Source organism: Poecile atricapillus, chromosome 22 (genome assembly GCF_030490865.1).
Source record: "Poecile atricapillus isolate bPoeAtr1 chromosome 22, bPoeAtr1.hap1, whole genome shotgun sequence".
In the NCBI taxonomy this organism is placed as follows: domain Eukaryota; kingdom Metazoa; phylum Chordata; class Aves; order Passeriformes; family Paridae; genus Poecile; species Poecile atricapillus.
Genome location: NC_081270.1, coordinates 5,864,446 through 5,891,020, shown reverse-complemented (window position 1 = coordinate 5,891,020; position 26,575 = coordinate 5,864,446). Strand labels below are relative to the sequence as shown.

General features: G+C 41.0%; 2 protein-coding genes across 5 annotated transcripts in view; one reads left to right on the top strand and one right to left on the bottom strand.

Moving 5' to 3' along the window:
• MTOR (mechanistic target of rapamycin kinase) overlaps positions 1–26,575 on the bottom strand; it is a 63,068-nt gene that overhangs the window by 34,340 nt on the left and 2,153 nt on the right. For 2 of the 3 annotated variants that reach the window (XM_058855270.1, XM_058855272.1), the window contains 26 exons: positions 25,441–25,673; positions 24,887–25,087; positions 23,598–23,732; positions 22,902–23,177; positions 22,472–22,580; positions 21,472–21,658; positions 21,182–21,310; positions 20,129–20,373; positions 19,734–19,949; positions 18,892–19,097; positions 18,266–18,388; positions 17,858–17,947; positions 17,678–17,770; positions 17,099–17,233; positions 16,636–16,765; positions 16,192–16,442; positions 15,312–15,353; positions 14,182–14,268; positions 13,445–13,612; positions 12,553–12,665; positions 11,948–12,110; positions 11,613–11,705; positions 10,797–10,943; positions 9,839–9,981; positions 9,079–9,241; positions 8,844–8,989 (listed from right to left, as the gene is read on the bottom strand). In XM_058855270.1, the coding sequence (XP_058711253.1) occupies positions 8,844–8,989; positions 9,079–9,241; positions 9,839–9,981; positions 10,797–10,943; positions 11,613–11,705; positions 11,948–12,110; positions 12,553–12,665; positions 13,445–13,612; positions 14,182–14,268; positions 15,312–15,353; positions 16,192–16,442; positions 16,636–16,765; positions 17,099–17,233; positions 17,678–17,770; positions 17,858–17,947; positions 18,266–18,388; positions 18,892–19,097; positions 19,734–19,949; positions 20,129–20,373; positions 21,182–21,310; positions 21,472–21,658; positions 22,472–22,580; positions 22,902–23,177; positions 23,598–23,732; positions 24,887–25,087; positions 25,441–25,673 (4,024 nt within the window). The remainder of the gene's footprint in view (positions 1–8,843; positions 8,990–9,078; positions 9,242–9,838; positions 9,982–10,796; positions 10,944–11,612; positions 11,706–11,947; positions 12,111–12,552; positions 12,666–13,444; positions 13,613–14,181; positions 14,269–15,311; positions 15,354–16,191; positions 16,443–16,635; positions 16,766–17,098; positions 17,234–17,677; positions 17,771–17,857; positions 17,948–18,265; positions 18,389–18,891; positions 19,098–19,733; positions 19,950–20,128; positions 20,374–21,181; positions 21,311–21,471; positions 21,659–22,471; positions 22,581–22,901; positions 23,178–23,597; positions 23,733–24,886; positions 25,088–25,440; positions 25,674–26,575) is intronic. The other variant, XM_058855273.1, reaches the window with a different exon arrangement.
• Positions 1,873–7,960, top strand: ANGPTL7 (angiopoietin like 7). 2 transcript variants are annotated; one of them, XM_058855281.1, is made up of 5 exons: positions 1,873–2,428; positions 4,006–4,106; positions 4,418–4,612; positions 5,391–5,589; positions 6,541–7,960. In XM_058855281.1, the coding sequence occupies exons 1-5, from the start codon at positions 2,050–2,052 to the stop codon at positions 6,708–6,710; spliced, it is 1,044 nt and encodes a 347-aa protein (XP_058711264.1). In that variant the 5' UTR covers positions 1,873–2,049; the 3' UTR covers positions 6,711–7,960. The 2 variants fall into 2 exon arrangements, with proteins under 2 accessions (XP_058711264.1, XP_058711262.1); XM_058855279.1 differs by having other exon boundaries at positions 4,003–4,106.

Here is a 26,575-nt window from a genome sequence, read left to right as displayed (position 1 = left end):
TTCTGGTCTGAAGTATAAAAAGCAATTTTGCTATGGAAGGTTTCTGGAATGTCCATGACAAAAATTGACTGAATCCTCTGGTCTGCTATGGAGGTGCCCTCTGTGCTTCAAACAAATTGTACTTGCATATTTCTGGCAATATCTCAGCTCACCAGTCCCACACACAACAGACCCAGTGGTTTTCTCCTGAGCACAGCACACAAGGCAGTCAGGCACCCACAAGACAACTGCTTGTCTGCAGAGCTCTAATTCTGACCTCCTCCTCAAGATTCCCTCCTCCTTCGCTATGAAAATTCAGGTTTATGAGACACCTGTATTCATATTCCACTCCTGCACTGCTTTGATAACTTCATCTCCCAAAATCTTCACACTCTTGTGGGTCTGTTTTGGAGAAAAACTATTAGCCAGCCCCAGTGCAAACCAGAGGCAATAACAAAGCATCAAGCAACAAGTGTATCAGAGCTGAGGAAGGAGACAAACTGCATCAACAAGCAATTCTGCTTTCTATTTCTTTAAAATCAAATGTCAGGTCAGCAAGGCTTTTCTAATGGTTCCTAATCAAGCAGAAATCCTGCAGCCACTTTGGATCAGCAAAAGAAGCCAAGATGGGATAGTGTGTGTCAGTTGGGTTTGTCCCAATGTCCTTTGTAAGAGGTGCAAGATTTGCTTTCTTTTGTTTCCTTGGACATCAAGAAGCTTTCACAGCCTTTATGCAAGAAGCAGATATATAAAGCATTTAATCCTTTATTTCATCTTATTTCTGCCCGTTATCATAATCAGAAATTTTGCAGGAAGATGCAAGAATCCACACGTTAGGCAATTACAGAGCAGCTGGCCTGAGGAGAAACAACTTATCCTGAAGGATCTAGAACTAAGCTTGCAGACCTTTTGCAAAAGGCTGCACCGTTGCTGAAATGGTTTTATTTGGAGATCAAACTGCTATAATAAAATTATGAACTCTTAAAAGATATAAAAGAGGAGAGGGAGTTGCCATCTCAGCCAGCTGAGACAGGACTAATACTCTGAATTTCTAAAAATTTAAGATTACTCTAAAATCTACTCTTTATGTAACTCAAGATGTTTTAATTGCCCATAGATTTTCCTCTCTAAATCCTATTAGTACACTGGCCTCCCTAACACTGGAGTTAGATCACATTGCCTGTAAAAACAACCACCCTGTGTCAATTTTACATAGACTCTTACCATTACTTAATGTCCTTTCACTTGCCCACTATGAATAAACAGAGGAGTGAGCTTTTACTTACACATTCTGCAGATTTCATTTCATCCCACCCTCAGATATCCCATTTCTAAAAGAACAGCAGTGGATTTTACATTAATAGTGCAGAGACCTCAGTGTCCAGAGAGAAGAGGATCTGATGCTTAACTAATTAATTTGCTAAAATACTGTCAAAATTAAGAATTTATGCAATAATAGAGTTACCCTCTACAGCTTCTGGGGTTGTAGTAGGACTTGTAGCAGCCAGGGCTATGTTCCAGGGAGTTACCTTCCTTGAACTTCTATAAACTCACCCATTTTGAACAGCCTTTTCACATTCTGGATCTCTAATGCTCTCATGTTATTTGAGTGCCAGAACTAGTCACCAAGAGGGCTCCAATCCAATAGGCAATAATTGCTGGAAATTCTCCTCATTTCCTAGCCCTCTCCTACACCCCTTCAAGACAGAACTGAGGGAAGTCTCTCTTGCTCTCTCCAACCTTTCCTGGCTGAAACTTGTTCCAATTTCACCCTGTAAACACCTGATATGAACAGATGAACTGGGAGGGGCCAGCAAGCTCTTCATAACTTCAGAGGGGTGGAGGTAAACAGAAAAATAGTATATAAGATGCTTTGAGACAGACTTCCAAACTGCATAGACTCCGACAGGAGGGGTCTGAAAAAAAGCCACTTCTTCAGGCTCCACCTTCAGAGACTCACTTCATTGGAAGCAAGGAAGGTACCAGGCTGCTGCAGGAAATTTCATACCTATCCCAGCTGCATTTGGACTACTGCAGTCAGCTGGAAGGTTTCTGTTGCTGTAAGCAAAAATGCCAGCAAGAGCCACGGTTCAGCTGGCATGGCTCTGCATTGTCACTGTGTCCGTGGCGATCTATCCGGCTCTGCTGCAGAAACCTCCCAAGAGGAGGATGATCAATGGCAATGCACAGCCCAAGATGCCAGGCTGCTGCGAGGAGATCAAGGAGCTCAAGCTGCAGGTAGCCAACCTGAGCAGAATGCTGCAGGAGCTGAGCAAGAAGCAGGAAGGGGACTGGGTGAACGTGGTGATGCAGGTGATGGAGCTGGAAGGGAGCACCAAGCAGATGGAGTCCCGCCTCATCGACGCTGAGAGCAAATACTCCGAAATGAACAACCAGATAGACATCATGCAACTGCAGGCAGCTCAGACGGTCACACAAACATCAGCTGGTAAGGAGGGAGTCCCCAGGCTCCCAGATACAGCTCTCAATGCACAATTAATGACTAATTCCTAGTGCTAATGCAGGTAGCAAGCATGCACACTCAGTACTGCTGCTTAGGCACTGACCCTGAGAAAACTAGTTTGAGTTCCTTCATCTGTATTTTTATATCTATGTCTGTTTTTAGGGAGTGCAGAAACTGAACAGGTACTGCATTTCTACAGTGAGGAATTCAGTCTAATATTTCATTTTCTGAGCATTACAGCACCAATCCTAAAAGGATGGGAGCTCCTTGGTAAGGGAATGGCTCTGGCAGTAATAACCTTTGAATTCACAGTGCTGACAGGAGACTAGAAATTGTTAAAACAATTAGAAATGCTCTCCAGGATTTACTAAAGATTTGTAATTGTGTCTTTATGACTATCTCTAAACCAGAGTAAAAAAGAGTGATCCATTATTTTTGAATGGTAATTCTTACAAATTCAAGGCTGTAGATGATGCAAGATAACAAACTGTGATATACACCTAGCCAGACCACAGTTAAATTCTTCAAAATTCTCTTCCCTGAGGGAAAATTTCACTGCACACAGTGATTGCACAGGCCTGTACTAAATGTGGAATGCAGGTGCATTTTTAGGTCAGCTACCTGTAAAGGCACTTCTAGAAGAAAGCATCCTCTTTGTTGTTGACTTTTCTCTTCAAATGAAATTCACTGCAAAGAGCTTAAATTGTCTCAGTCTCAACTGGGTTTGCCAAAGGACTTCATTTGGATTATTTTTTTAACATTAATGAAAAACTTCTCAATTTATTTACTTTATTCTTCCTCTAAAATAGTTCCACCTGGTTAGTTTTGACACATCACTATTTACAGTAGGCCTTAAGAAAAAGTTACACCATAACAAGTCTCTTGGAAGCCGGAGAAAAAGCAGTTACACATAGGAGAATTGGCCCAGAAGGTATTTAAGACAGATGTGTCTCACCTCAGCAGGTAAGAGACATTTTTGAAAACTGTCAGACATTATAAAGCCTTGCTTCAGCTCATTTATCCTTCTCAGAATGGCTGTGCATTTTACCATCTTCAAGTCAGTTCATGCACCAGGAGGAAAAGAGGTTTTCACTGTCTGACTGCAGCTAAAATGCACCTTTCTCTGTCACAGATGCCAGTGCAGAAAGGGCTGAACAAATATCCCTCACCCACAAACTTGGCCAACCTGTTCACACACTCAAAACAGGCACCTGGCAGCAGGTCTGGCCATCCCATTGCATGAGTCTTTATTACTTAGGAGGGGGCCAGCAAATGTCCTTTCCACTCAGTGGCAATGTGATGAGAAAGCAGAGATGTCTTTATGTGTAGCAGAGATTAAAAAAAAAATTAAAATAAATAAATTAATTTAAAAATCACAAAATCCCCAGTGTTACAACACCTTTTGCCAATGAATGCACTACTCAAAACTAAGAAAATGTTAGATTTGTGAAAAGCCTTCTTCATTACTCCTTGTATTACAAACTAAACTTTGCAGAAAGCACCTTCACAGATGAGGAGGTTTTGCTGCTCAGGTTCTCACTTTCTGGTTCTGATTCAAGTAGATGCTGTTTATGACTGCTCATCACTTTACCAGAGGAACTACCGAATTTCTGGTGTTTACAAGCTACCTCCTGATGAATTTTTGGGAATTCCAGATCTGGAGGTAAGGATATTCAGCACACAATGTATATTACATGTCTTCTAAAATATAATCAAGAAATACTTCTCTACAGAGATGAAAAGAGCACACACTAAGTTTTGGTACCTAACACTTGCCACCAACATCTTTACATAAGCAAACTTCAAGGATGGAAAGAGTGTACATTTAAGAGAGAAAATAGAAAAAGGGTTCATCTAATAATTTTTTGCCATAGAAATTTCTTCAGGTTGTGAAATCTGGAACAATGTCTTGTGTTAAGAGAACTGAACCTTCCTAAGTCTACTGACAACCACTGCCTTTTTTTCCTATTCCAGGTGTTCTGTGACATGGAGACAGATGGAGGTGGCTGGACTGTCATCCAAAGACGTAAAGTTGGTTTGACATCATTCAATAGAGACTGGAAACAATACAGGGAAGGATTTGGCAATATTAGGGGAGATTTTTGGCTGGGAAATGAAAATATCTACCGACTTTCAAGACGCCCCACTGTTCTGCGAGTAGAGTTGGAGGTAATTAATAACCTCTTAATTTCAACAGCAAATTTTTTGATTCTCCAGTACCAGATAACGTCTCCTATCTCTGTAGGAGGTCCAGAGAATTTGCATGCTTTAATTACAGGAGAAGGAAGTAGGATCAACCTAGGAATACATTCAAACACAAGACAGAAGTATGTTCTCCCCTGTGCAAAGTCAGTGGCACAACCTTGTGTCTGCACAAACATTGTGTCTTCAGAACACGTGGGGTTCTTGGAAATCCTGCAGAAGCCACTGTAGACAAAGATCAAACTGCTGATCATCTCAGATTTAAAAATTTAAAAAGAGATGTCCCATGAAGTTTGCAAACCACTGAGGCTTTTAATTTTGCAGCACTTCCTTCCAGTCTGGGTACAAGAGTTTGCATTGTATTACCCTCAGTTTCTTCAGTCTGTTAAAGGCTTGGGTTTGACTTAGACTAGTTTATAGTTGGTACAATAACTTTGAGGGATGGGATGTATATAAACTGAAAGGCTTAATATCTAAAAGTCACTGTTTCAGAGAGGAAAAAAATTACTTGAGGCAGCACACTGACACAAGGATATTGAATATAAGAGCTGCACACGGGGTTTCCTACACATTGTACAACAGCAGTGCAGGGAAGACTTGGAAGTTTCATGCTTTGCTCTGGAAAGTTCCTTTGTCTTAACAGAGCAGTTTCACAGTCTGAGACAGTAAAAATGTATGTATATAATCACAGATGTAATAATAACCATTCTAATAGAACTGATTTCTTCTCCCCTGCTCTGTGCAGGACTGGGAAGGTAACACTCGCTATGCCCAGTACCGGCAATTCACCCTGAGCAATGAAATCAACAGCTACCGGCTGTTTGTGGGGAATTACACCGGCAACACCGCGCGGGATTCCCTGCGCTACCACAACAACACGGCCTTCAGCACAAAGGACAAGGACAACGACAAGTGTGTGGATGACTGTGCCCAGTTCCGTAAAGGTAAAACACACAAATTCCCTCCTGTCCCCAGGGAGCTGCTGGGGTCAGTTGTAGAGAGCCCAACACTTCTTCTTTCCATGCAACTTGTAACATCTGAATGGCAAATCAAGAGAGAGGTGACCAATTCTGGAAAATACACTTGTGTAACAGCCAGGGAAATCTGGCTGTTAAAGGTGATTTGTAAAGAGCCAGATTGTGCAGACATCAGTACTCTGAAATAACTGTGTGCTCTCACCTACAGTTACCCAGCTCATTATAATATCTGCCAGACTATCTCACATGCTGATATAATACAGTGATACAGGAAGTTACTCCTTAATATCAGGTTCTTATTTTTTCTTATATTTTTGTAAGTTTTCAAGTCCTAGTATTAGGCACCTGAAATTCTTCTCTTGTATTCACCTCCACATTCAGCTTGACTTGTGATCATTACTCCTATCTATCACAAGCCTCTAATGAGGTTATTCTCTTCATTTAATTTAGTATTTTTATTTGAGTTCTGTCAGAGATAATTATCTTCATTACATTTTGCTCCTTAATTTCCCCATTGTGTCCCATACAACATGCAAATAAAACTGTTGATCTCAGTTTCAACAAATACTCACAGAGTTCAGGAACTTTTTAAACACCTTAAGATGCTCTAGTGAATTACCCAGATTAATTTCCTATGCTAATTCACTGAGTCAGAGTCAAAAACATGTCAAGGAAATATTCCAAGAGGAATCAGCAATTAAATGAAAAGCTACTGGACTAATTTGACTGAAGAGCTGTAATGCCTTTAAGTTCCTAAATATCTATGTTAAGTTTTAAATTTACCTGCAACCTCAACCATCAGAAGCTCCATAGGCTCTAGGGATTAAATGCTGCATTCTGCTCACTGTCATCCAGAAAAAGTAGCAATCATTAATACAAATGACTCACCAGGAATCTATGAATTTGTTTCCTGACAAGGTGGATATTGGTACAACTGCTGCACAGATTCCAACCTGAATGGGGTTTACTACCGCAAAGGAGAGCACACCAAGAACATGGATGGCATCACCTGGTACGGCTGGCACGGATCCACCTATTCGCTCAAGAGAGTGGAGATGAAGATCCGCCCAGAGGATTTCAAACCATAGAAGGAATCAACATTTGATTGTACAGCTGCATGATGTCACCATGCAAAAGGTGGGCAATGAACAGCCAAGTAATTTTTCAGTTCATCCAATACATGCAACAGCTATATACTGGTGATGTACACAAACACTGCGACGTCAGTCACAGCCACCAGTATTATCAGGGCTCAGGCTTATTTCCTCCTCTTCAGGCTCTTTCCAAAGGGAAAAATATTGTGTTAGAGTAGGTTAGAACTGAATGCACTTACAGCACCTTCAGAAAACCTATGGGTGTGATTTCACTAGCAGTGTGATTAGTGGGTTGCCTTAGTATTATTAACTAGATGGGCAGGGACTGAGAAGCAAAAGCCTCTTGGCTTCCTTTGCTTCAGCACCTGGAGCAAGCCCTGCTGAGCAACTCCTTTCAAGAAATACTCAAACCACAAAAGTTATAGACTCATTTCAAACCAGAGGAATCAATCAGAAGTGTCCCTGATGCACCTTTCTTTAGTGTGTAGTAAGTGGCTTACTTTCCCACAGAAGAAAGAACAAAGCTCAAAAGTGTTGTGTTAATTAGAATTGTCCAGATTCTCTCCTGAAGTTTTACTGCCACCTCCTGCTGCTGCCTCAAATAATCCCCACTGAAGGCTGCCCTAACAGATAGTAATGCTGGAGGAGGATTTGTCCCATGGGTCCTCCAATGTTTATTTCTATCCACACAGATCACCTAAATGCTGATAAAATAGAAAAACAACTTTCTGGGCTGTCCCCAAATTATGTTCAGGTTATGTCAGTAAAGCTGAGAGTGAACAGCAGGTTAGCCAAAAAAGTCCAGACCCAGGCAAAAAACTCAACTCCAACACTTAAAACCACTGTATTCATGAGCAGAACACTAGTCCACACCAGAGAATCCCTAAGTGCCAAAAGCTATTTCAACATAAGGGACTGTTTGGTAACACAGCAGACTGAGGAGTATCAAAATCTGTTTTGAAAACTACCCCAGCTGGAAGTTACCTAGAGGAAGTCTGTCAAAAATAGTACACTTCTCCCTCACATAACACAGTGTTTAAAGTTAAAAAAGAATGAGACTCCTCCTATAGCCTGACCAATGTTTGAATATGTTGGAAAAGATGGTTATCATTGATATTATCTATTTTTATTCACCTTGAAGAGAGTTTGCATCTAGATTAGGTTGTTCAGTCCTGTGTGAAATGGAAGATAAAGGTGTCTTGGGAATTTACATATGTTCAAATATTCATACTGCAAATTTCAATTGTGTGGAACTATTTTAACTGTGGTCTGTAATGGATTTTTAAAGGTTTCTAAAACTTTTTCATTTCTAATAAATTGTTTCATTTTTAAGTGTGCTTTACGTGAATTCTTTCCTCCTTAACTTGCTTCTTGATACACAGAAACACAACTGCACGAGTAAGGAAAAAATACACTGAATTCTGTGTTTTCCTCAATAACATGAGGCAGAACAAAGGGTGAAAAAATAAAAGAGAAGAAAAAAAATTGAAAAGCAATTCCAAACAAGTAGAAGGGTTGAAAAATTCACTGCATAAAGACAAAATTAAGTTTTTGCTCAACCAAAATCAATTTGTTCATCTCAAATAGCTGAACCAACATTTCTGGGATATGGAACAGAGATTCACATTTTAAAACATGTAGTTTAGCACCAAATCCTGTGCAGGTATCTCAGGCTAACATCAGTGTTACTGACAAAGATCAGAAACAACACATACTTTATAATATCTTCTATCTGACATATGAGCAATGAGACCTAGCTAGGCTAAATCAGGAGAATGTGATGAGAAATTTTAATCAACAACTTCAGCTGTTCTGACTTATTTATATGCAGGTGTAGAAATCTGTCTCATTTCACTGGCATCACATTTCATAGTGACCTTGAAGGGTGAGAGGGGAAAACCAGAACTTTTTCCTGTACTTCTTCCTGCAAATCTTCCCTGGGCTTCTCTCAAAGTTTTAACCACACTGTAGAAGGACAGAACTCAGCAGTTAAAATTGCACATTTGCAAGTAGTTTAACAACATCTTCTGACAGAGTGAAGTCCTAAGAATTGCCTAGATTAATCCTAATGGTATCTTAAATTGTAGCTGAGGCAAGAGAAGTCATCTCACCAGTTGTGGTTCCTACCTGATGAGAGACTCTAGAATAGCTGGGGTGGGACCCTTTTGAAATTCCAGCTCTTTGTAGTGAAGGGCTTTAGCATATGCTCGACATTTGGCAGCTCTTTCCCCCAGAAGGACAATGCCATTGTCATCTCTCAAAGGCAGTGGGCCCTGGGAAGGAGCACACACATCAAAAGCAAGATGAGTATTACCAAAGCAGTCATGAACTCCACACAAAGCTGCCTCAACAGCATCTCTACCTTGTCACTGTGCTCCATGAATTCTGCCAAGTTCAGTAGAGTCTGAGTGACTTCTGCAATATCCTGAGAAGTCAAGGCCAACTCAATGCTCCGGATCAGCTCATCCTGCTGGTCTTCGTTCAGTTCAGACCAGCATGAAACAAAAGCAGCATTGAAGAGGTCTCTGGGGAGGAACACAAAACAGTGTGAGGTAGGGATTCATGAGAAAAGGACTGTTTGACAGTGGGCTCACCTTCTTACTCAGAGAGCTTAAAAATACACTTACATTCCTACCTGCAATAAATAGCAATTAGTTTTTATAAAGGTAACTTCTGTGAAACATTTCATGTAAAAAATACAGAGTAGGCTGGTATACTAAAATAATAGAAATATTGTACTAGCAATATGCTATCAAAGTTTCTCCAAACATGCTGATTGCAAAGAAGCACTGCTGTTTATTCCACTAAGAGACATTTTTATTCTCCACAGTAAATACTCAAAACTATTTCATACTTTGCTGTTTTTCCAGCTTCACTTATGTGCTTTATCTTATTTCTAGACTAATATGCTGAATTTCAATGAAAGATTTTGTGCACATCATGGAGCAGCCAACTAGCAAGGGTGGAAATGAAATCAAGCTGTTGGCTCTTTGATTTATGCCAAAGCAGGAATTATCTCTATTTATGAAACCTAAGAGCTTCTAAATAACCTTATTTTCTCCTTATAATATCTGGCTTGCATCTGCCATTTCAAATGAGATAAAAATCCAGAAATTCTGTACCGAGCCATGGGATTATAGGCCTGAGCCAGGGCCCAACACGAGCGCAGGGATGGTGAGGAAGAATCTTTCAGCAGCTCCAAACTCAGTCTCCTTAACCATTCCAACCAGTCATCTTTGGAAACTCTCCTTGCTGCTCCCCAGGCCTGCAGTACAAAGGAAGATAATTCACTTACCAAACAAAGCAATATCCAAGAGCAGAAGAAATCCATCAGCAGGCAGCATTACCTCTTTACAGCTCCAAACCACATGCTGAGAATCACTTTTCAATTTCCTGAAATCCATTACCTTTACCAGATAATCTGCAGTACTTAAGTCTCATGTCTAAGAAATTTTCCCTAAATGTATTCCTGCACTGACATGGCAAGTATTTAACATGAACAGTCCTTTCTCTACAAAAAATACATGTAGAGCTGAAGTCACTGGTGAAACATCAGCTTAAAAATACTTAGTGCATTTAGAATTATGTTTTTAAGTCCAGCATTTTCAAACCAATCCATCCCATTCCTAAACTGTGTGCTGCATGCATGTACTGTTCAAACTACCCAATGCTTAGCTATTAAGTTCTGCCTTCAAGAAAATATAAAACTAAGACATAAGAGGAGCAAAAGCAAAAATATGAAAAAAGGCAGAGGCTCTGAAAAAGATGTCTCTGATAGCAAGAGATTATTCATTGTGATCTAGATAGTCTTGTTCATACCTAACAAGCAAGTGTAGAGATTACTTCACAGCCATTAACAGTCTCATAGTTCAAGGTCTCCTCATCTTTAAAGTTGCTCAGCACCATCTAACTTTAAAGAGTCTCAGTACACTACTTTGACCTCAGTTTTGTACAGAATAGAAAAGCAACACAAAAGCAATTAAAATAAATGTAGTTCAGATGCACCAGACAAAACTCCTTTAGTGTGACACATTAACTCCCTTCACTAGCAAATTCACGCTGTGAAGGCTCCAGTCTTACCTTCTGCAGGTTGATGGTGCTCACATGTAATTTCTTCATGGGACCTGTTTCCACAGGACCAGTGGCCAAAGTTTCCCCCTGGTTGCTTCTCAACATTCGGTGCTGATAAATCAGGGGATCTTCCTCTTCATCAGCAAGAGTGTAGCCCTATAATAATTGGTTTGCAGTGAAGATGACACATACAGAAACAATTCTCAACAAGCCAAAAAAATCAGAGCATTTGCAGCAAAATCTTACAGCAAAATCTGTGAAGCAAATAACCATGTTTCATTATAATGATTACACCTTTTAAGCCAGAACTCTAAATGATATCCCTTTGCTATCCAAGGTAACTGTGAAGAACTCTTACCTCCTAGTATAAAAAGCCAAAATAATGTACACTAAAACAAGCACTCTTGCCTATTTGACTTGCTAGTTGCTTGTTCCACACAATTTGTAAACCAGTGACTAAATTTTTAAAATGTAAGATATCCCACAGAAAATACTGATACAGCAAGGTCTCCTCAAGTAATGAAATCATGGAAAAAACAGGATAAACCCACATTTAAGAACTACCAAGATTAGCAATGACAGTGGCTAAAAGTCTAAGTTCTTCCCTAGAACTTGCCATGATTTTTCTATAGGAAATATTTAGTACCAGTAGACAAAAAAATTGCCCAATGCAACCTCAAAGTCACCTTAAAAAGCTTCACTTAACACAGAAACAGAGCAACAACTACTCCTCATCCTATGAGTAAATCCAAGTGAAGGTTCCAGCTGCATCTGCTTCAACATGACAACATCCCAAAAGTGCAAACTGCACACTTTTCAGCTTACCTTTACAATCCTGCAGATGAGAACATCATAGCGCTGATGGTTAATTCTGTGTCGCACCAGGACTTTGTTCACCATCGGGATAAAAATTTGGTACTGTAAAAGGGAATGCATCATGGACTTGTTACTCACTGGCACCAAGAGAAGTAAAATTCCATCACATTGTTTCATTGATGAAAAACCAATCCTGACAGCTTGATTTCAGTAACTCCCAAATCCAGAAACAACTAAGAGTGGAAAAATCAGTTCTCTTGGAAATCCATGAACACATTACAAAAATTCAGCTTTAAAGCTTCGACCTTTGGGATAGTCACACCTTCTGTGAGCTTTTTTATTACCTTCTTTCCCAGCTGGAACACCAGAGAGGAGAGGGTGTCCATTGCAGTTGTTCGTAGCTCAGGGCTCTGATCTAGCGTTCGTACGATGGGATGAATAATCCGTGACGCGTAATCCGTGAAATCCAGGGACTCTGTCAAGCGGTCCACTGTCTCTAGAGCAGCTCTTAAACCAGAGCAAGAACAGGGATGAACTTATCTCTCAGAGTGTTAAGAAAGAAGAAATAAGACTGAAAAATACTTAAGTGCTCAGTCCTCCTAGGATTAATAGTACTAGGAAAAACAGGCCAGCTGTTAATGCAGCTGTACTTGCAGTACAGCTCGCAAGTGACTAAAATACTGGCAGGTGAGAATCAGAAAATTTTAAAACCCCAAAGAAACAACAACAACAACTAAAACAAACAAACAAACACAACAAAAACTCACCAACAAACCCAAAGAGCTAGTAAAACTGCTGTGATGTCCAAACAAAAATAACCTTCTGGAATGATTCAACACAAAAGCTGAGGAAGGGACTAAGGGGTCATTGTAAACGTTCAGCCACTGCAGAACTTGGATATCACAGGTGAAACTGCAAAGAGAGAGACTGCAAAGCCACCAGCACTTACTTGCGAGCCACTACAGGAACATCTGGGGCATCAAATAGCTTTACAATGGGAGGTAGTAACAAATGAAGGTAGTCATCCAGGTTAGCTCCAAAGAGCTGGATCGCATTAAGTAGCTGGAGAGAAAAGGAGTAGAATGTCAAGGGGTTTGAACAGATCTTAAAGATCATCCAGTCACAACCCCCCCTGCCATGGGCAAGGACACTTTCCACTAGACCAGGTTGCTCAAGGTCATATCCAATCTGACTCTGAACCCTGCCAAGGTTGGAGCATCAATTTCCCCACACAACCTGTTCCAGTGTCTCACCACCCCTGCAGTAAAAAATTTCTTAATATCTAACCTCAATTTCCTCTCTTTCAATTTGTACCTGTTACTCCTTTTCCTGTCACTACAGCTCCTGACAAAGAGTCTCTGGCTGCCCTGTCCTTTCATATAGTGGGTCTCCATTCAACCTTTTCTTCTCCAGGCTGAGAAGCCCCAGCTTTCTCAGCCTGTCTTCATAGGGGAGGTGCTCCAGTCCTCCTGTCACCTTTGTGGCCTGCTCAGGACCTGCTCCAACAGTTTCATATCCTTCTTGCATTTAGAACACCAGAACTGTACATAAGGCTCCAAGTGGAGTCTCACAAGAGTAGAAGAGGGAGAGAATCACATCCTTCAACCAAAAGGACCTGGTGTGACTCAAAGTCAGGTATGAGATCCATTTTAAACAAGTCAGTATCCAGTGAAAAGTGAAAACCCTGCACTTTAAACAACTGTCTGCATCGTTTCACACCAAGCCACTGCCAAACTGCACCTGTCCCATTTGACTGTGCAACACACAAACAAGGAGCCCTGCTGAGAACACACCTGCCTGGGCAGTACCCAAAGCACAGCAGCTGCTGCAGCCCCACTCACCTTCACTGAAACAATTCGACCCTGACTGTTGTCGTGCATGAAGACCCGTAACATGTGAGGAATGAGCTGAGGCAGGTAAAGTTTGAATTCGCCTCCTAGAGCTACCACAATCTGCTCAATAAGTAGGATAATTGTGCTCTGTATGGAGTTGTTCATAACCCAGAAGTCCTACAGAAGAAAGAAAAAAAGGGGAAAATATACCCAGTGGTTCTTCAGCTGAGCTGTACCAATTAGAAGAGAGCAAACTGTAGTAGACAGTCTGTAGATAAATTCAAGATTGCAAGGAAGGAATATATTTTCTGCTTTTAAAACACTCTACACTTCCAGTACATTTACAGTTGTTGAAAACAACCTCTGGAAAACTGATTTTTTTCCTAACCCTTCTATAAGTTTGCAAACATTTAGTGAAAATGATGTGAAATGACACCTATTTATGAACTCCAGATATCTCTTGCTAAAACTATGTTTCTCAAAGTAGGAAGTGCACAAAATCCAAGCGCTGAAAAGAACTCAAGTCACTATCAGAACCTGAAGCAACATTTACTTCAGTTACTACCAATAATGTATATTGCAACTTCAAATAAATGGTATTTCAAAATACAATCATTACTCCAAATATATGCAACTCTGCACTTCAAATGAACTTATGAAGCAATTGATACTTTTGATAATATATTTGATAAACACTGTCCACCTTTCTGTGAGAGTTAAAATACTGGCTTAAAGATTGCACTCACTCTCATCAGGGTGACAATCTCATCCATATAAGGCCGAATATGACTTCTCACAAAGGACACCAACATTCCTAGCTGCTGGAACAGGAACTGCAAGGAAGAAATGTGTAATAATCAGTGGAGCTTATCCAAATATCAAAGCCACTGGGTAAAGAGTTTCACAGGCAATAGCAAGCTCATTTATCAAACAAACAGCATGCATAGCTCCTATGTGCTCAAAATCTGGGGCTAAACTCTTGGCAGCTTCAGCTCAGCAGTTTGGGTTTGGGGTTTTTGGTTAATTTTTATTGTTTTTTTATTAAGGGAGTGGGGAAGAAAAATGATTTGGGGTTTACTGGCTGGGTTTCCCCCCAACTTGCATAACAAAATTTGTGAGAGTCAAGCACACAAACAGGGCTTTATAAAGTGGCAGCAAATCTGCAGTGTTAGAACAGACTTGTAAGCACAGACATGTCAATTACAGAGCACCATAATTTAGGTTTGAAAGATGCTTCCAAAAACTTAGCCCCTATTTTTTTCCCCTTGCCTGAAAAGCAAACTGACACACATTTTAAGATATTCATGTACTCTTTCCCATCCCCACCAAAATATATTGGTGAAAAGTTACTGGGGAATGCAGTTAGGTCCTTGCCAGAAACACCACATTTTTTTAAAAGATGGTTGATTGCACCATCCACTCTTCACCACCAAGAAGAATTTTGACTTAGAAAATTTTATTTGGATACACAACAGTTTTGCAATTCCTTTCACCACAATACAATCTTAAACATTCAGTTGTGACAATGAATTTAGTCTTTAAATTGGTATGAAATCATGTGGGCTAAATTACTTTGAAGTAGATAGTCTATTTTCTCTACAAAAAAACAGGAAAATGTAAGTTATCATCTATTAAATTTCATTTTTTCATGCAGTTTTCGAAGACAAGTGACAAAATACAACATGGAGCTCATAAAAAGAGATAACACTTTCATGAGAAAGTGTTAAATAAGAAATAATCTCAGCTTCTTTGGTGAGAATAATACACATACATTTACCAAAAATTAACTCTGAGCTCCTGTACTTTTTGGTGTAGTAAGAGGATGCTTACAGGACAAGGACCTTCCTCTTTTAGGCTTTATGTCACGCATACCCACCTCAGCTCTTCTCCCCAGTACACTTTCACCATCTTCTTTTACCTGAAAATTTTTAAACAGAGTGTGCACAACTGCATAGCTTTCAAGCAAGTCAGATCAGCCAGGTCTAGAACCTCAGCCAACCCAGATGTGTGATGTTTTCCTTGCAGTCTGAGTAGTAGTTCAGGCTGGGAGAAAACAGCAGTTCCAGGGCAGAGTTGGGGCTCTGCTAAGGGAGCACCCATCCCACCTATACAACACAGCAGCAGTAACAAGTACAAACTGCCCTTCACACCCCAGAGCGTTTGGCTGCCTGAAGAAATCATCTTCATCTCTGGTTAGGTGAACCTTAAGCCCATCATCATCTTCAGACAACTCTCATTTCCTTCTGTAACTTAAGTGGGAAGGAAGAGAAAGCACTGCTGTGGAATCACCACCCATGCTGCTCTAAATGTTAGCAGACTGTATCAAATTGAGTTTTCCTTCTCAGAGATGAGCCAAAGTACATGACTGCACCAGAAATTTGAAGAATCTACCCCTATCATTTAATAATATTGTTTGCCAGAGTATTAGCACAGAGATCACTGAAAGATCTGGAAGCTGCACAGGTGTTTTCCTGAACATGAACAGCTTGATGAAAACACAGAATCAAATACTGGCCTTCCAAGGATTATGCTCAGAAGCAGCTGTTTCAATAAAAAGCAGAAAACTTGTTTGCAGTGGACATTCCATTAAATGCTTACAAAAGGGAAAAAGCAAAGCTGAACCTCACTTCTGCAGCATGCTTGGCATCAACACATAGCACAGCAATGCCCAAAGCCAGTCACAGTCTCTTCAAGGAAATGGATTCTTAATTTCATACAGTGGAACAGGAAGGAGGAGTGGTCCCTGGCACACTCACCTCTCGGATGGCACCATCACACACCCGTATCACATTAAGGAACGTTGGCATGACCTGGGGCAGGAACTGCACACACTTCAGTCCAAGGGATTTGAAAATAAAGGTGATGGCCTGAACTACCATAGTGTGGTGTTGGGACAGGGATTGGTCTCGGAAAATTCTCATCAGTGCCACCATAGAGACAGCTGGGTAGAATTCATCCAGAGGGAGGTTGCCCATATTCACCAACATCTCACTGGTGCTGTAGTCAGCTAGGAGAAAGAAGGCAGTGTCATGAGCTAGGTATTAAATGGTCTTGAATATGGGTTCAGGAACATCTAAGTGTAAGTTGAAAACATGCACACTAAGGATTCTTTAAGAAGAGGAGACAAACTGGTGACAAAACAGTCAAGATCTGTTTCTAGATCATAAAGATATCTATCTGAAAGAAATTGAGATGCTTACAAGAATCCTGGCTGGACTTGGACTCTGAGAGGCTAACAGCTGAAGCATCTCGTGATTGATCGATCATGCCAATGTTCACTTTGTGTTTGTAAGGGTCCAAAGCACCCAGCAGCCCTAACACACGAATAGCCTGAAAAGACACAAAGAAAATTCACCAGAACTTCATCATTAAGGCCAAAGACAACACTCAAACCCCCATATTTGAAAAGATCCTGATGATTTAAGAGGGAAGATCTGGAGCTGAAATGACAGTCTGGAAAAAACAGTGCTTTCCATCCAGCTTCTGGAAGCCATTTCACTGACTTAACACATGCACTCTCTTAATTCTGCTTACTGTATTCTGCTCAGCCACGACAATGATCTCTCCCTCCCTGCCTCAAATCTATGCAGGCACATTTATTTGGCAGCTTTCTCTTCCCAAAAAGCTTTTCTAAGTGGTTGTGTGATAGTTTCATGTTCATACCTCTCTGCGGGTGCCCTGATTTTGCTCAGTCTTGAGGAAGTTCAGAAGCACTTCCAGCAAAGTTGGGTACTTCCTGTATGGTTCTACCACATAACCAGTGCTAGCCACAAGCTGCCCCAGTGTCCAAAGAGCCACCTACAAAGATAAAGCCCAGAGAAGATTAGCTTTGACCAGGGAATTTATTATGCCTTCTGATACATCAGTCATTCAACTTCTGTAAATCTTCTTTGAGCATTTTAGGATCACACTGCAAACCACAGTCCATGGTTGGAAAGCCTCTACAAAGAACATTTTTCTATAAGCAACAGTAAAGAAATTAATAATGAACAATATCTTAGGCTGTCACAATTGCTTTCACTCAGAATTCAAACAAACATTCAATTCAGTGAGTCCAAGCCTTCCAATAAAAAAAGCCTTTTTTTTTTCCTCTAACAGCTCTGAACTATGTCACAACAGGCACTCTTATCCCTCACCTGTGTACCGTGAGTGTAACTCCACTAGAGGGACCTGGGACATGGATATTTTATTACAGCTCTGGTCACAGCAGCAGCCAAGTCTGGTACAGTTGTAAACACTTACTTGTCTTTTAGCCAGAAGAGAAGAGTCCTGTAGCATGTCCATAATTATAATGAAGAGCTCATCCACCCACTTCCTCATCTCTAGCCCACTGACCTATTGAAAGACAAAAATTCATCCTTCATCTAGCATTCCCAAAATCTTAACAAACAAGGCAAAGAGGTATCTGTGGTGTATCCCTACCTGTGCAAGCTCCCCTATGGTAGCCAGGACATTGTTAATCACACCTGGATTGGGATCTGGATCAGGATCTTTCAGTTTCACAATCAGTGCCTGGTGGGTGACAGTGGGACAAATTAGAACATGTTTAAAGAGTACTCAAAATTATCTTCCCTTTTGTTTACACCTGAAATTGACCCCACAATCATAGTAAGAATTTTAACAGTATAAGAAATTTGGGTGTCACAAATGCAAATCTGGAATTAAATTGGGCTAAACTGTCAGCCACATGTGTTCCTGTGGCTAACATCTACATCAATCTGTTTTTTTCCTGCCATGATGAAGCAAAAGAACTGCAGCTCCTGAGGGTCATGTACCCCCACTTGCTGTGTCACCTCATTCCAAAGTCAGCAGGAAATGTAGAGACTCTACCTTAAGGATAGGCTCCATATACGGACGGATGAGGCGTGGAGCATTAGAAACCAGGTGACCCAACATCCTGGCACTTTGCTCTTTAATTCTGCCAACACCGCTGTGTTCCAGCTCTGTTAGAATCTGCACAAGAGACAATGGAAGCAAGCAAATCAGGAAAATAAAGGTAGGTAAAAATTCTTTGCATTTCCTTCTGTCAAAACTCAGCACTGGTAAAGGCTGTTCTGATTTCACTCCATTACCATTTTTCCTAAGCTAAAATTACTTAGCATAAAAGGGATGGCTCCAAAATCTGTGTTTACAAAGAGGTACCAGGCGTTCACCTAAAAGCACCACAGAACATTCTTCCTCCACAGAGATGGAAAACACTCTGGCATGAGGACTAGGGGTGAAATAACAACTGCCATTCTTCCTTTCCCTTCTAATACATCCATACAGCTTCAGTCCAAACATCCAAAGTGAGAAAGATCTGTTGAAACCCATTAATCAAGGCAATAACTATTTTCAAAAAGAGATCGATTCCTCCACTCTCCATGCATTTACAGCAAGTTAGCCCAGTTCTTTACCACCACCTTGGTCTGAGTATCAATTACTCTGTTTTCCCTGCAGGCATCCCTCCTCCTTACCTGGATTAGCATCTTTCGAAGGAAAGGCATGACAAAGGCAGGGTTCATGCTGCTCAGGCGCCCCACAGTGCAGATGGCCAGCTCACGGATTTCAAACACCTGATCATTCAGGGCCACAAAAAGAGCTTGCAAGTTTTCAGCCTGGGCGAGGTGAGCATCAAACCGCTCATCCAGGGAAGCCAACACGCAGAAACGTATATCAGGGTCTGCAAGAACACATTGATTTACCTTTAAATGCACTAAATTCCTCTTCCTTTTTTTGCCTTTGTTCACAAAACAGCCTCAAAAATTTTTCACAAGAGCTTCCCCAGAGCAAGACACTATATCAGTGCTCCACACATAAAAAACAGGACAGATCAGCCTAGAAATCTCCTTAACATGCCCCAATAACCAAGTCAGTACAGTGCCAACCTCTTGCACCTGAAAGTGTCACTTCTGGATGTTATGTGGCAACCTGAGGCGAGTTCAATTGAAAGAATAAAAAAAATCAAGTATAAAGTTTCAATGAGAAGTACCAATTTCTTCCCAAACTACAAAATTTAAGGCCATGACCCAGAGCAGCAGCAAAAGGGGTCTCAGTGTTCTACTTAGTTCAAAGGATTACCAAGGACACAGCTGGAGCATTTTTCACTAGTGATCTATTAATACCTCAAAAATCAAGATGTAGAAAAAAGAAATTGGGAGACTTTTTTTTCTAATTTACCAAGAGTGACAGCTTAAGTTCAGTGGCAATTATGTTCAAATCCTATTACAAATTCTATTTCTATTCTTAATATCATCACCTGCTTACATGATAAAATTAACGGGGTAAGAGAACCCTTTTCTCTGAATCCCACACTAACCTGGGTCAGTTATTCCAACTACAAGCAGCTTGCTGAGGACATCAGCCACAACCTGAACTGCTGTCTGACTGACCACATGGGCATGGCCACTGATCAAGTGGATGGAGGGCGTGAGCAAGCGAGAGCAAGTGCGAGCTGCCTCCATCCGGATCTCCTTGTGTTCACTGTTCAGGAAGTGATCGGCGCAATGCCGAACAAACTGAGTCAGGGAGTGGCCTGAAAAGAGAAAGATGGGTGGTTAAACACAAGTTTGCACTTCAATTACCAGCTTTATCAAGGAGCAGGAGTTTAAAGAACATGCTCCTAGAATTTTCCTGCTACTTGTACTCTGCTCCAATGCACCACTTGTTTATATCCCATATGCCCTTGTCCGCTGCTTCCTTATTCCATCCTACCTTCAAACTCAAAGCTACCAAGTGTACGAAGGGCAAGGGTGATGCTCCCCACATCACTGGCTTCTGGGATATTGGTGAGACTGGGGGAGGCCAGCTGGTGGGCAAGGCCTTTTGGCATGCCTGGATGTCGCAGAGGCTTGTGCATCAGAACAAGAGAGAGCATTTTCAGCAGCCCATCCTGGATATCCTTCTTCAGCTGTGGGATCTGACGGCTCAAGTCGTACAGCACAGCTGTTAGAGCAGGGCTGAGGGCAAGAAGCAAGCAGAAGTCGTTAGAAAAGAAACAATGATGTGCATATTTCACCTTTTTGTTTAATCATGCCTTTGCCAATCAGAATATAATTGTGGGAATTCACACATGAGAGCAACACCTGCAAGCAGAGCACAGGGTGCCTGTGTGAACTGAGGCACGAGATGACCTTCTGCATAAACTTGGTCCTGAGCAAAGCCCCAGGACTGCTGCACACATCATTACATTAGCCAGTGTTGCTATAATACTGTTACAAATCTAAATGACTTCTTACACTTATGCTTTTCAAACAAAAAAGCGACTGAATTCACTTCCAGGTGATAATATAATTTCAACAGCCTTGTGCTACCTGAAAATTGTCTCCACACCTTTCCATACTAACAACTTAATTAATTCCCCTAATAAGAACTGTCAACTACAAAGGTGAAAGAAGCCAAGAGGAAATATTCAGCACTTCAGCTCTCCTCTGCTAGTTTGATATGACACAAGCCTGCTGGCTGTCAGATGCTTTCAAAAATTTTGCAGGTTGCTGCCAAATGTGTTTGAATAGTGGAAAAAAAAAAAGAGACTGCTTTTGGACTAGTTGTTCTACAAGATTTCTTTACTGAGATATGAATGCTGTTAAATAACAGACACATTAACAGTTAAAACATACCATTCTTCTGAAACAGCTATAGTGATCTTCTGAAAAGATCACTGAAATGCAATAAATGTTCCCTCTCAATCTGAAAACTTTAAAGATCTCACTCTGTATGGCTGACAATGCCATCCTGCAGCTAACAGCAGAATAGATTTATGCTTACCTCAGCCCCACAGCCAGCATAGGCTCCAAAAGCTCTTTGATGTCCTGCTGGATACTGGGTCCCATGGCTCGTGCCAGCATACTAATGCAGGTGAAGACAGTGGCATCAACCTGCACAGACTTCTGTCTCCTGGAAAGGGACCACATAATTATAAGAAGCTGCTATTTTTAGACAACTTTCCTCATCATACTTCTGTGTTATCAGTCTTACAGAAACGCTTCTGATTTTAATACAAGAATTATATAAAGAGCAAGTGTCTCCATTTCTTCCCCTAACTTTCACATACTCACTTGTGGGCAAAGTCCTTTGGGGGAAGAGCTGCTTTTATGATTTCAAGGACTTTTGGTAGGTAAGCTTGAAACTCAGACCTCACAGCCACAGAAAGCAAACCCAAGGCCTGGAAGGCTGCTGTTCGCTCCTTCTCCTTCTTCACACAACTGAGAACATGATTCATGGTGTCTGGAAGATACTGATCAGCTGCCCACAAGAGAAAACAATACAGATATTAGAATTCATTAAGGTTTATACAGTTGCATAACATCTCCAACTAAACCTTTACAAGTGTAAAACTAGAAAACAGACAGTCATGTTAAATTTGCTGACATGATCAGTGGCAAAAATGTCATGATATAATAAAAATTTCAAACTACAGAAGGCTTTGTTTTTAAAAAGAAAAATCACCACAATAAAAGAGCTATAAAACACCCCCACTGCAACAGGTTTTATACACATATAAGATCCAAGCATCTTGCTTTCATAGTGACTGGGTGGAAATTTGGAATAATTAATATAAAAATTGTTCCAACCCATTAAGAGCAGCTTGATGACTTGTCTCCAACTCTGATACTCTCTTAAACTTGCTTGATAAATCAACTAAACTGCTTTAAAGCTGCCAGGTATTTCCTAGCACATGCAACAAAGAAAAAAGAACAGAACTCTAATAATATTTGGGGTATACTGAGTCAGAGCAAGAGAGAATTCTCCTCTAAGTCTGACATATTGAGAAGAAAACAAAAAAAAAGGAGTTTTTTATGTCTTATGGTATTGATCACCAAATTCTCACAATAGATTTCAATCTACTTTCTTCATCAGAGCAACATTTTGGCACCAGCTATCAAATCACACTTATTCAGAAAATAAGACTGTCCTCCTACAGAGGAATGTCATCAGACAAGCACCACATTTGGTGTGCTGCACTGCTTGCACAAGTTCATCTGGACCAAAGAGAGCTGGATAACTTCCAGCCCAAAATCAGCAACATTTCTAACATCCAGCCATCTGTCTTGTCACCTGTGAATGCCGAAGGACGGAAAGCTGCCAGCCGCGGTAGCAGATTGAGAACCGTCATCTGGATCAAAGAATTTTTGCTGGTTCTGCACTTGAGAACCCACTGGCAGACCTGGAAGGAAATAGATTAGGCTTTAAAGGATGGCCATTGGCAGTAATGCACAAATGTTAATTACCTGTGTGCTTTCAGGCATTCTACTGACATTTGGCTTCAAAGTCCATCAAAGAAAAGGATAATCAGGATTTCTTCCAAAGGAAGTAAATCACTTGCCCCAAGACAGACAACGACAAAGCCACGTTACACGTAAATATTGAGTTTTGAAGGCTCAGTTCAATACTAGTACTGCCTGCTAAGTAAAAATGCAGAGGACAATTACTCTGCAAGAACAGATATTGAGAATGTTGGGAGACAAGTTGAAGAACAAACACATACCTGATCAAATTTCTCTTCCATTAGATCCCTGCAACATCGACTTTCTACCAAAGTAGATTTTGCTGGGACAGGTGAGGTTGCAAAACCCATAATTCCTTGGTGAGCACTGTACCCCAGGAGACCAGCCAAAGCATTTGACTGAGAGGGCTGAAGAGACTGAAAGCTTGTAAAGGGAGTGATGTGGCGAGGCTTGGTACTGAAGCCCATCAGGTCTTTGCAGTACTTGTCATGCACAAGCTGCTGCTGAGTGATTTCTTCCATCTCCTCTCTAAGGCGCTGGACAAAGTAGAGAAGCATTAAAAAAATAAAATATAACTGAGTAAGATACTGCCAATACAGTGTTACCCAAATCTCCTGAAGAGCATCCTGTATAATCAATATCCAAATGGCTGTAAAATATCAACTGAGTAAAATCCAGCAAAAATATTTGGGTATCTAACATGCAAGAGAGTACTCATTCCATATAAAAAAAGATCTTTTTCATTGTATTTAATCCAGTTAATAGCTTTTCTATCAGAGCTTATTAACTCCTCTGCCCAAACTTGTCCCTTTTATTTCTGACACACTTTAATGCTTGACTCCATGTTCAAAAGAGTTTTCCATCCAACAACCCCACTGCAACACCATGGGATATTTCCACAGATTGCAGAGTTGCTATACACCCTCAATCAATCCCCACCTTGTTCCTTTGCTCACCTCTCCCTCCATACTGCTGATTCTCACTAGCTCATTGAGGATCAGTAAGGCACCATGGATTCGGTCATCACGATTCATTCCTTTCTCTTTGGCCAAAGTCTCATCAAAGCCCTTCTCAGCCTCTTCATATGTGTGCTTGGGGGAAAAGAAAAAAAAATCTCAGTGACAATGCAGAAACAAAGCCTGTGGAAATGAAGTACTACTGCCAGTCAAGAGTTACTGATGCTTTGAATTTTCCAAGAGTAGCCACAAACTTCAACTGAGTAATAACAGAAGTATAAGACAACAAAATTCTGGTTCACCCAAAAGTTCTGGACTCTGCTGCAGAGCATTTTCAATAGCACAAATCAAACAGCATGGTATCAGCTTCATCACTACCTGCAGCACTTAATTTGATTACAAGAAATCCAAGTTCACAACATTTGACTGCACTGTCGAAAACTTACTTGATATCACAAAGCTTGAATTCATGTGACAATGGCAGCAAAGTGAAGGTTCAGACAAAAGAATTCTTACCTTTCTCACTTGTGTTTTATCTACACTAATAAAACCCTCTGCTAGTAAGAGATGAAACTGGATAATTGCATGGCTATAAAACTAGGTCAAGTTCAACAGCTGAAGATGAGGTGCAATGTATTCTTGAAGGAGTTAAATCTTGTTTACTTGTACAGTAGTAGGCTAAAGGAATTACTCACTTTGGAAGCCATAATATTTTCAACCCTTTCAAGAACAGGGAGTTTTTTACTGATAAAGGTGACACGAGTTCTTATCTTAGCCAGCTCTTCTGAAAATTGACACTTCAACATCTGCACTGCATTATGAGGGGCTGTATCACTCAAACTAGAGACTTCTGATTGTTTAGAACATTGGTTATTTTCTTTGTTATTTTCCTTTTGATTGTTTAGAATATTGTTAATTTTCTCTGTTCATTTTCTTTTTCCTTTTTTTTTCTTTTTTAAAGTGGAAACAGTGAGATGTCACCCTGAAAAATAAGCCTTCTGATTTTGTTTTCATAGTTTTAGACACTTTCCCAGGAAAGGAACTATAAACATAAATGTTTACACATTCCTTCTAAGAAGCGTCTTTTCATGGACGTTTCACATGATCAGTGTGATTAGCAAGGTAGTAACTTAATTATCCAACCCCTGGTCATTGTCAACAATCTGTAAATACTGAAATCAAGAAAATAAAAACTCTCCTTTTTCTATCACACCACTGAGACGTGTTTGTGTGAATCATTCCATGTCCTGCAGTGACAGGGCTGCATCAAAACAAAATTATTTTCTTACTCTGTACCACTGGGGCTTCTGCATCTCTTTTGGCTCACGTTGCGTGGTAAGGATAAGGCAGGCTCTTAAGGCAGAGACAGCTCCCTCTCGGATGGCCTGTTTGGGATCCCACACAGCCACAAATATGTTGTCAAAGAATGGCTGCACTTGCTGGAAGAAGAAGGTAGGCACGCTGATTGCCAGCTCCCGCAAGACAAGAACCTGGAGGTGGGGAGAGAAACAGTTACAATCTGGAAGATAAGACACAGAGACAAACCTCCTAACTTTTACAGTGTAGCACCATTTGTTTAGACTGTCGATGTTTGTGAGCTGTTTCCATCCCCACACTCTGACAATTCCTAGCATAACAGTGTCTTGGTCTTCATTAGTCACCGAGCTAAAGGAGAAGCAATGAAGCAGCACTCTGTCTGCCATGAGAGCATTACAGATTCTCAGACATGCACTGGCAGCCATTCCCATCCTGACCAAAGCTTTTCTGCAGATTTCTGTGCAGATTTCCTACCACTGCTCGCTAATCCCAACTATCCCATGACAACAAAGAAAGTATCACTTACAGCTGCATGTCTGCGACCTTCATTCCTGTCAGCTCCCAGCCATTCCAGAGCTCGTTTCACCTCGAACTCCACATATTCAGCTGTGAAGGTGTCACCAGCCATCGCAAGCCGCCCGATAGCCTTGGAAGCCATCTCCATTACAACAGGGTCATTGGATGGCAAGAGGTTCCTCAGGTAGTTGGCAAACCTGCCAATACGGGTGGCATTACCTCCTTCAACACCGATAAGGCTTGCTGCAGAGAAAGGGAGCAGTGCTGCATTTCTCCCCAAGAGTCAGTGAGGCAGACAGCAGGTAATCCCTGGATGAGAACTAATATTCCCTACACATTGCTTAAAGATTCCCATTAAGCCCTCCTAAACTGCAAATCCACAGGGGAAAAAAAAATAAAACAAGAGACAGAAAAGGGCCACCATTCTTTTCAGCCTGAATTTTTTAAGTGAGTGGAAAACTGCATCCGATGGCCTCATAGATTTTCCCCATTTTTAGTTTTAAAAGAGAAAAAAAATAATTCACCCTGATACAGACCCGTTCCTAATAGAAAGATATCCATCTTCAGGCAACTGCTATAGCTAGTCCACCTCACAAGAAAAGTCAAAGACTGAATGGACCAAGAAAATGCTCTCCTCCTCAGTCCTAGAGACAGCCTCTCCTGCCCAGGGTGGAGGCACTTCATCAGGCACCAGCATGGCAGAAAGCTTTCATTGCCAGTGCCTGGGTTTTAACTGCTCTGTAGATAAAGACCCCTCAGTGTCCAGGGTTGTCAAGCTGGCACCCTTCAACATCACTAAATTCACATAACAATTTGAAAGTGATACTGTCAGCTTAAGATCTGATGTTATCAATAAAGATTTCTCTAAGGGATTTACACTGCCTTCAAACACATTGGGACTGGATGATTATGTCTGTGAGCCTAAACCATAAACATCTATTTAACTGCTACAACACAGGCCACTCACCTGGAGGGCAAAGTATTCACACAAGCTAACTTCCCCAAGAGTGGGGATTCAGGCAGCTCTGCAATCTCACAGAGAACACACAGCCTGAGCCACTAATGGAGAGGCTGATCAGAATCAAAGCAGAAGCTATGTGAGCCCCTCTTGGGGATGGAAGTTGCTGTTATGGAGCCAGGTAAAT

What these genes read in the sequence shown, in the direction of transcription:
- ANGPTL7 (XM_058855279.1), top strand. Translation starts at nt 2,050, where the DNA reads ATGCCAGCAAGAGCCACGGTTCAGCTGGCATGGCTCTGCATTGTCACT. An exon ending in TGGGAATTCCAGATCTGGAG is followed by an intron (nt 4,107 to 4,417) that starts GTAAGGATATTC and finishes TTCCTATTCCAG; the next exon opens with GTGTTCTGTGACATGGAGAC. An exon ending in TTCTGCGAGTAGAGTTGGAG is followed by an intron (nt 4,613 to 5,390) that starts GTAATTAATAAC and finishes TGCTCTGTGCAG; the next exon opens with GACTGGGAAGGTAACACTCG.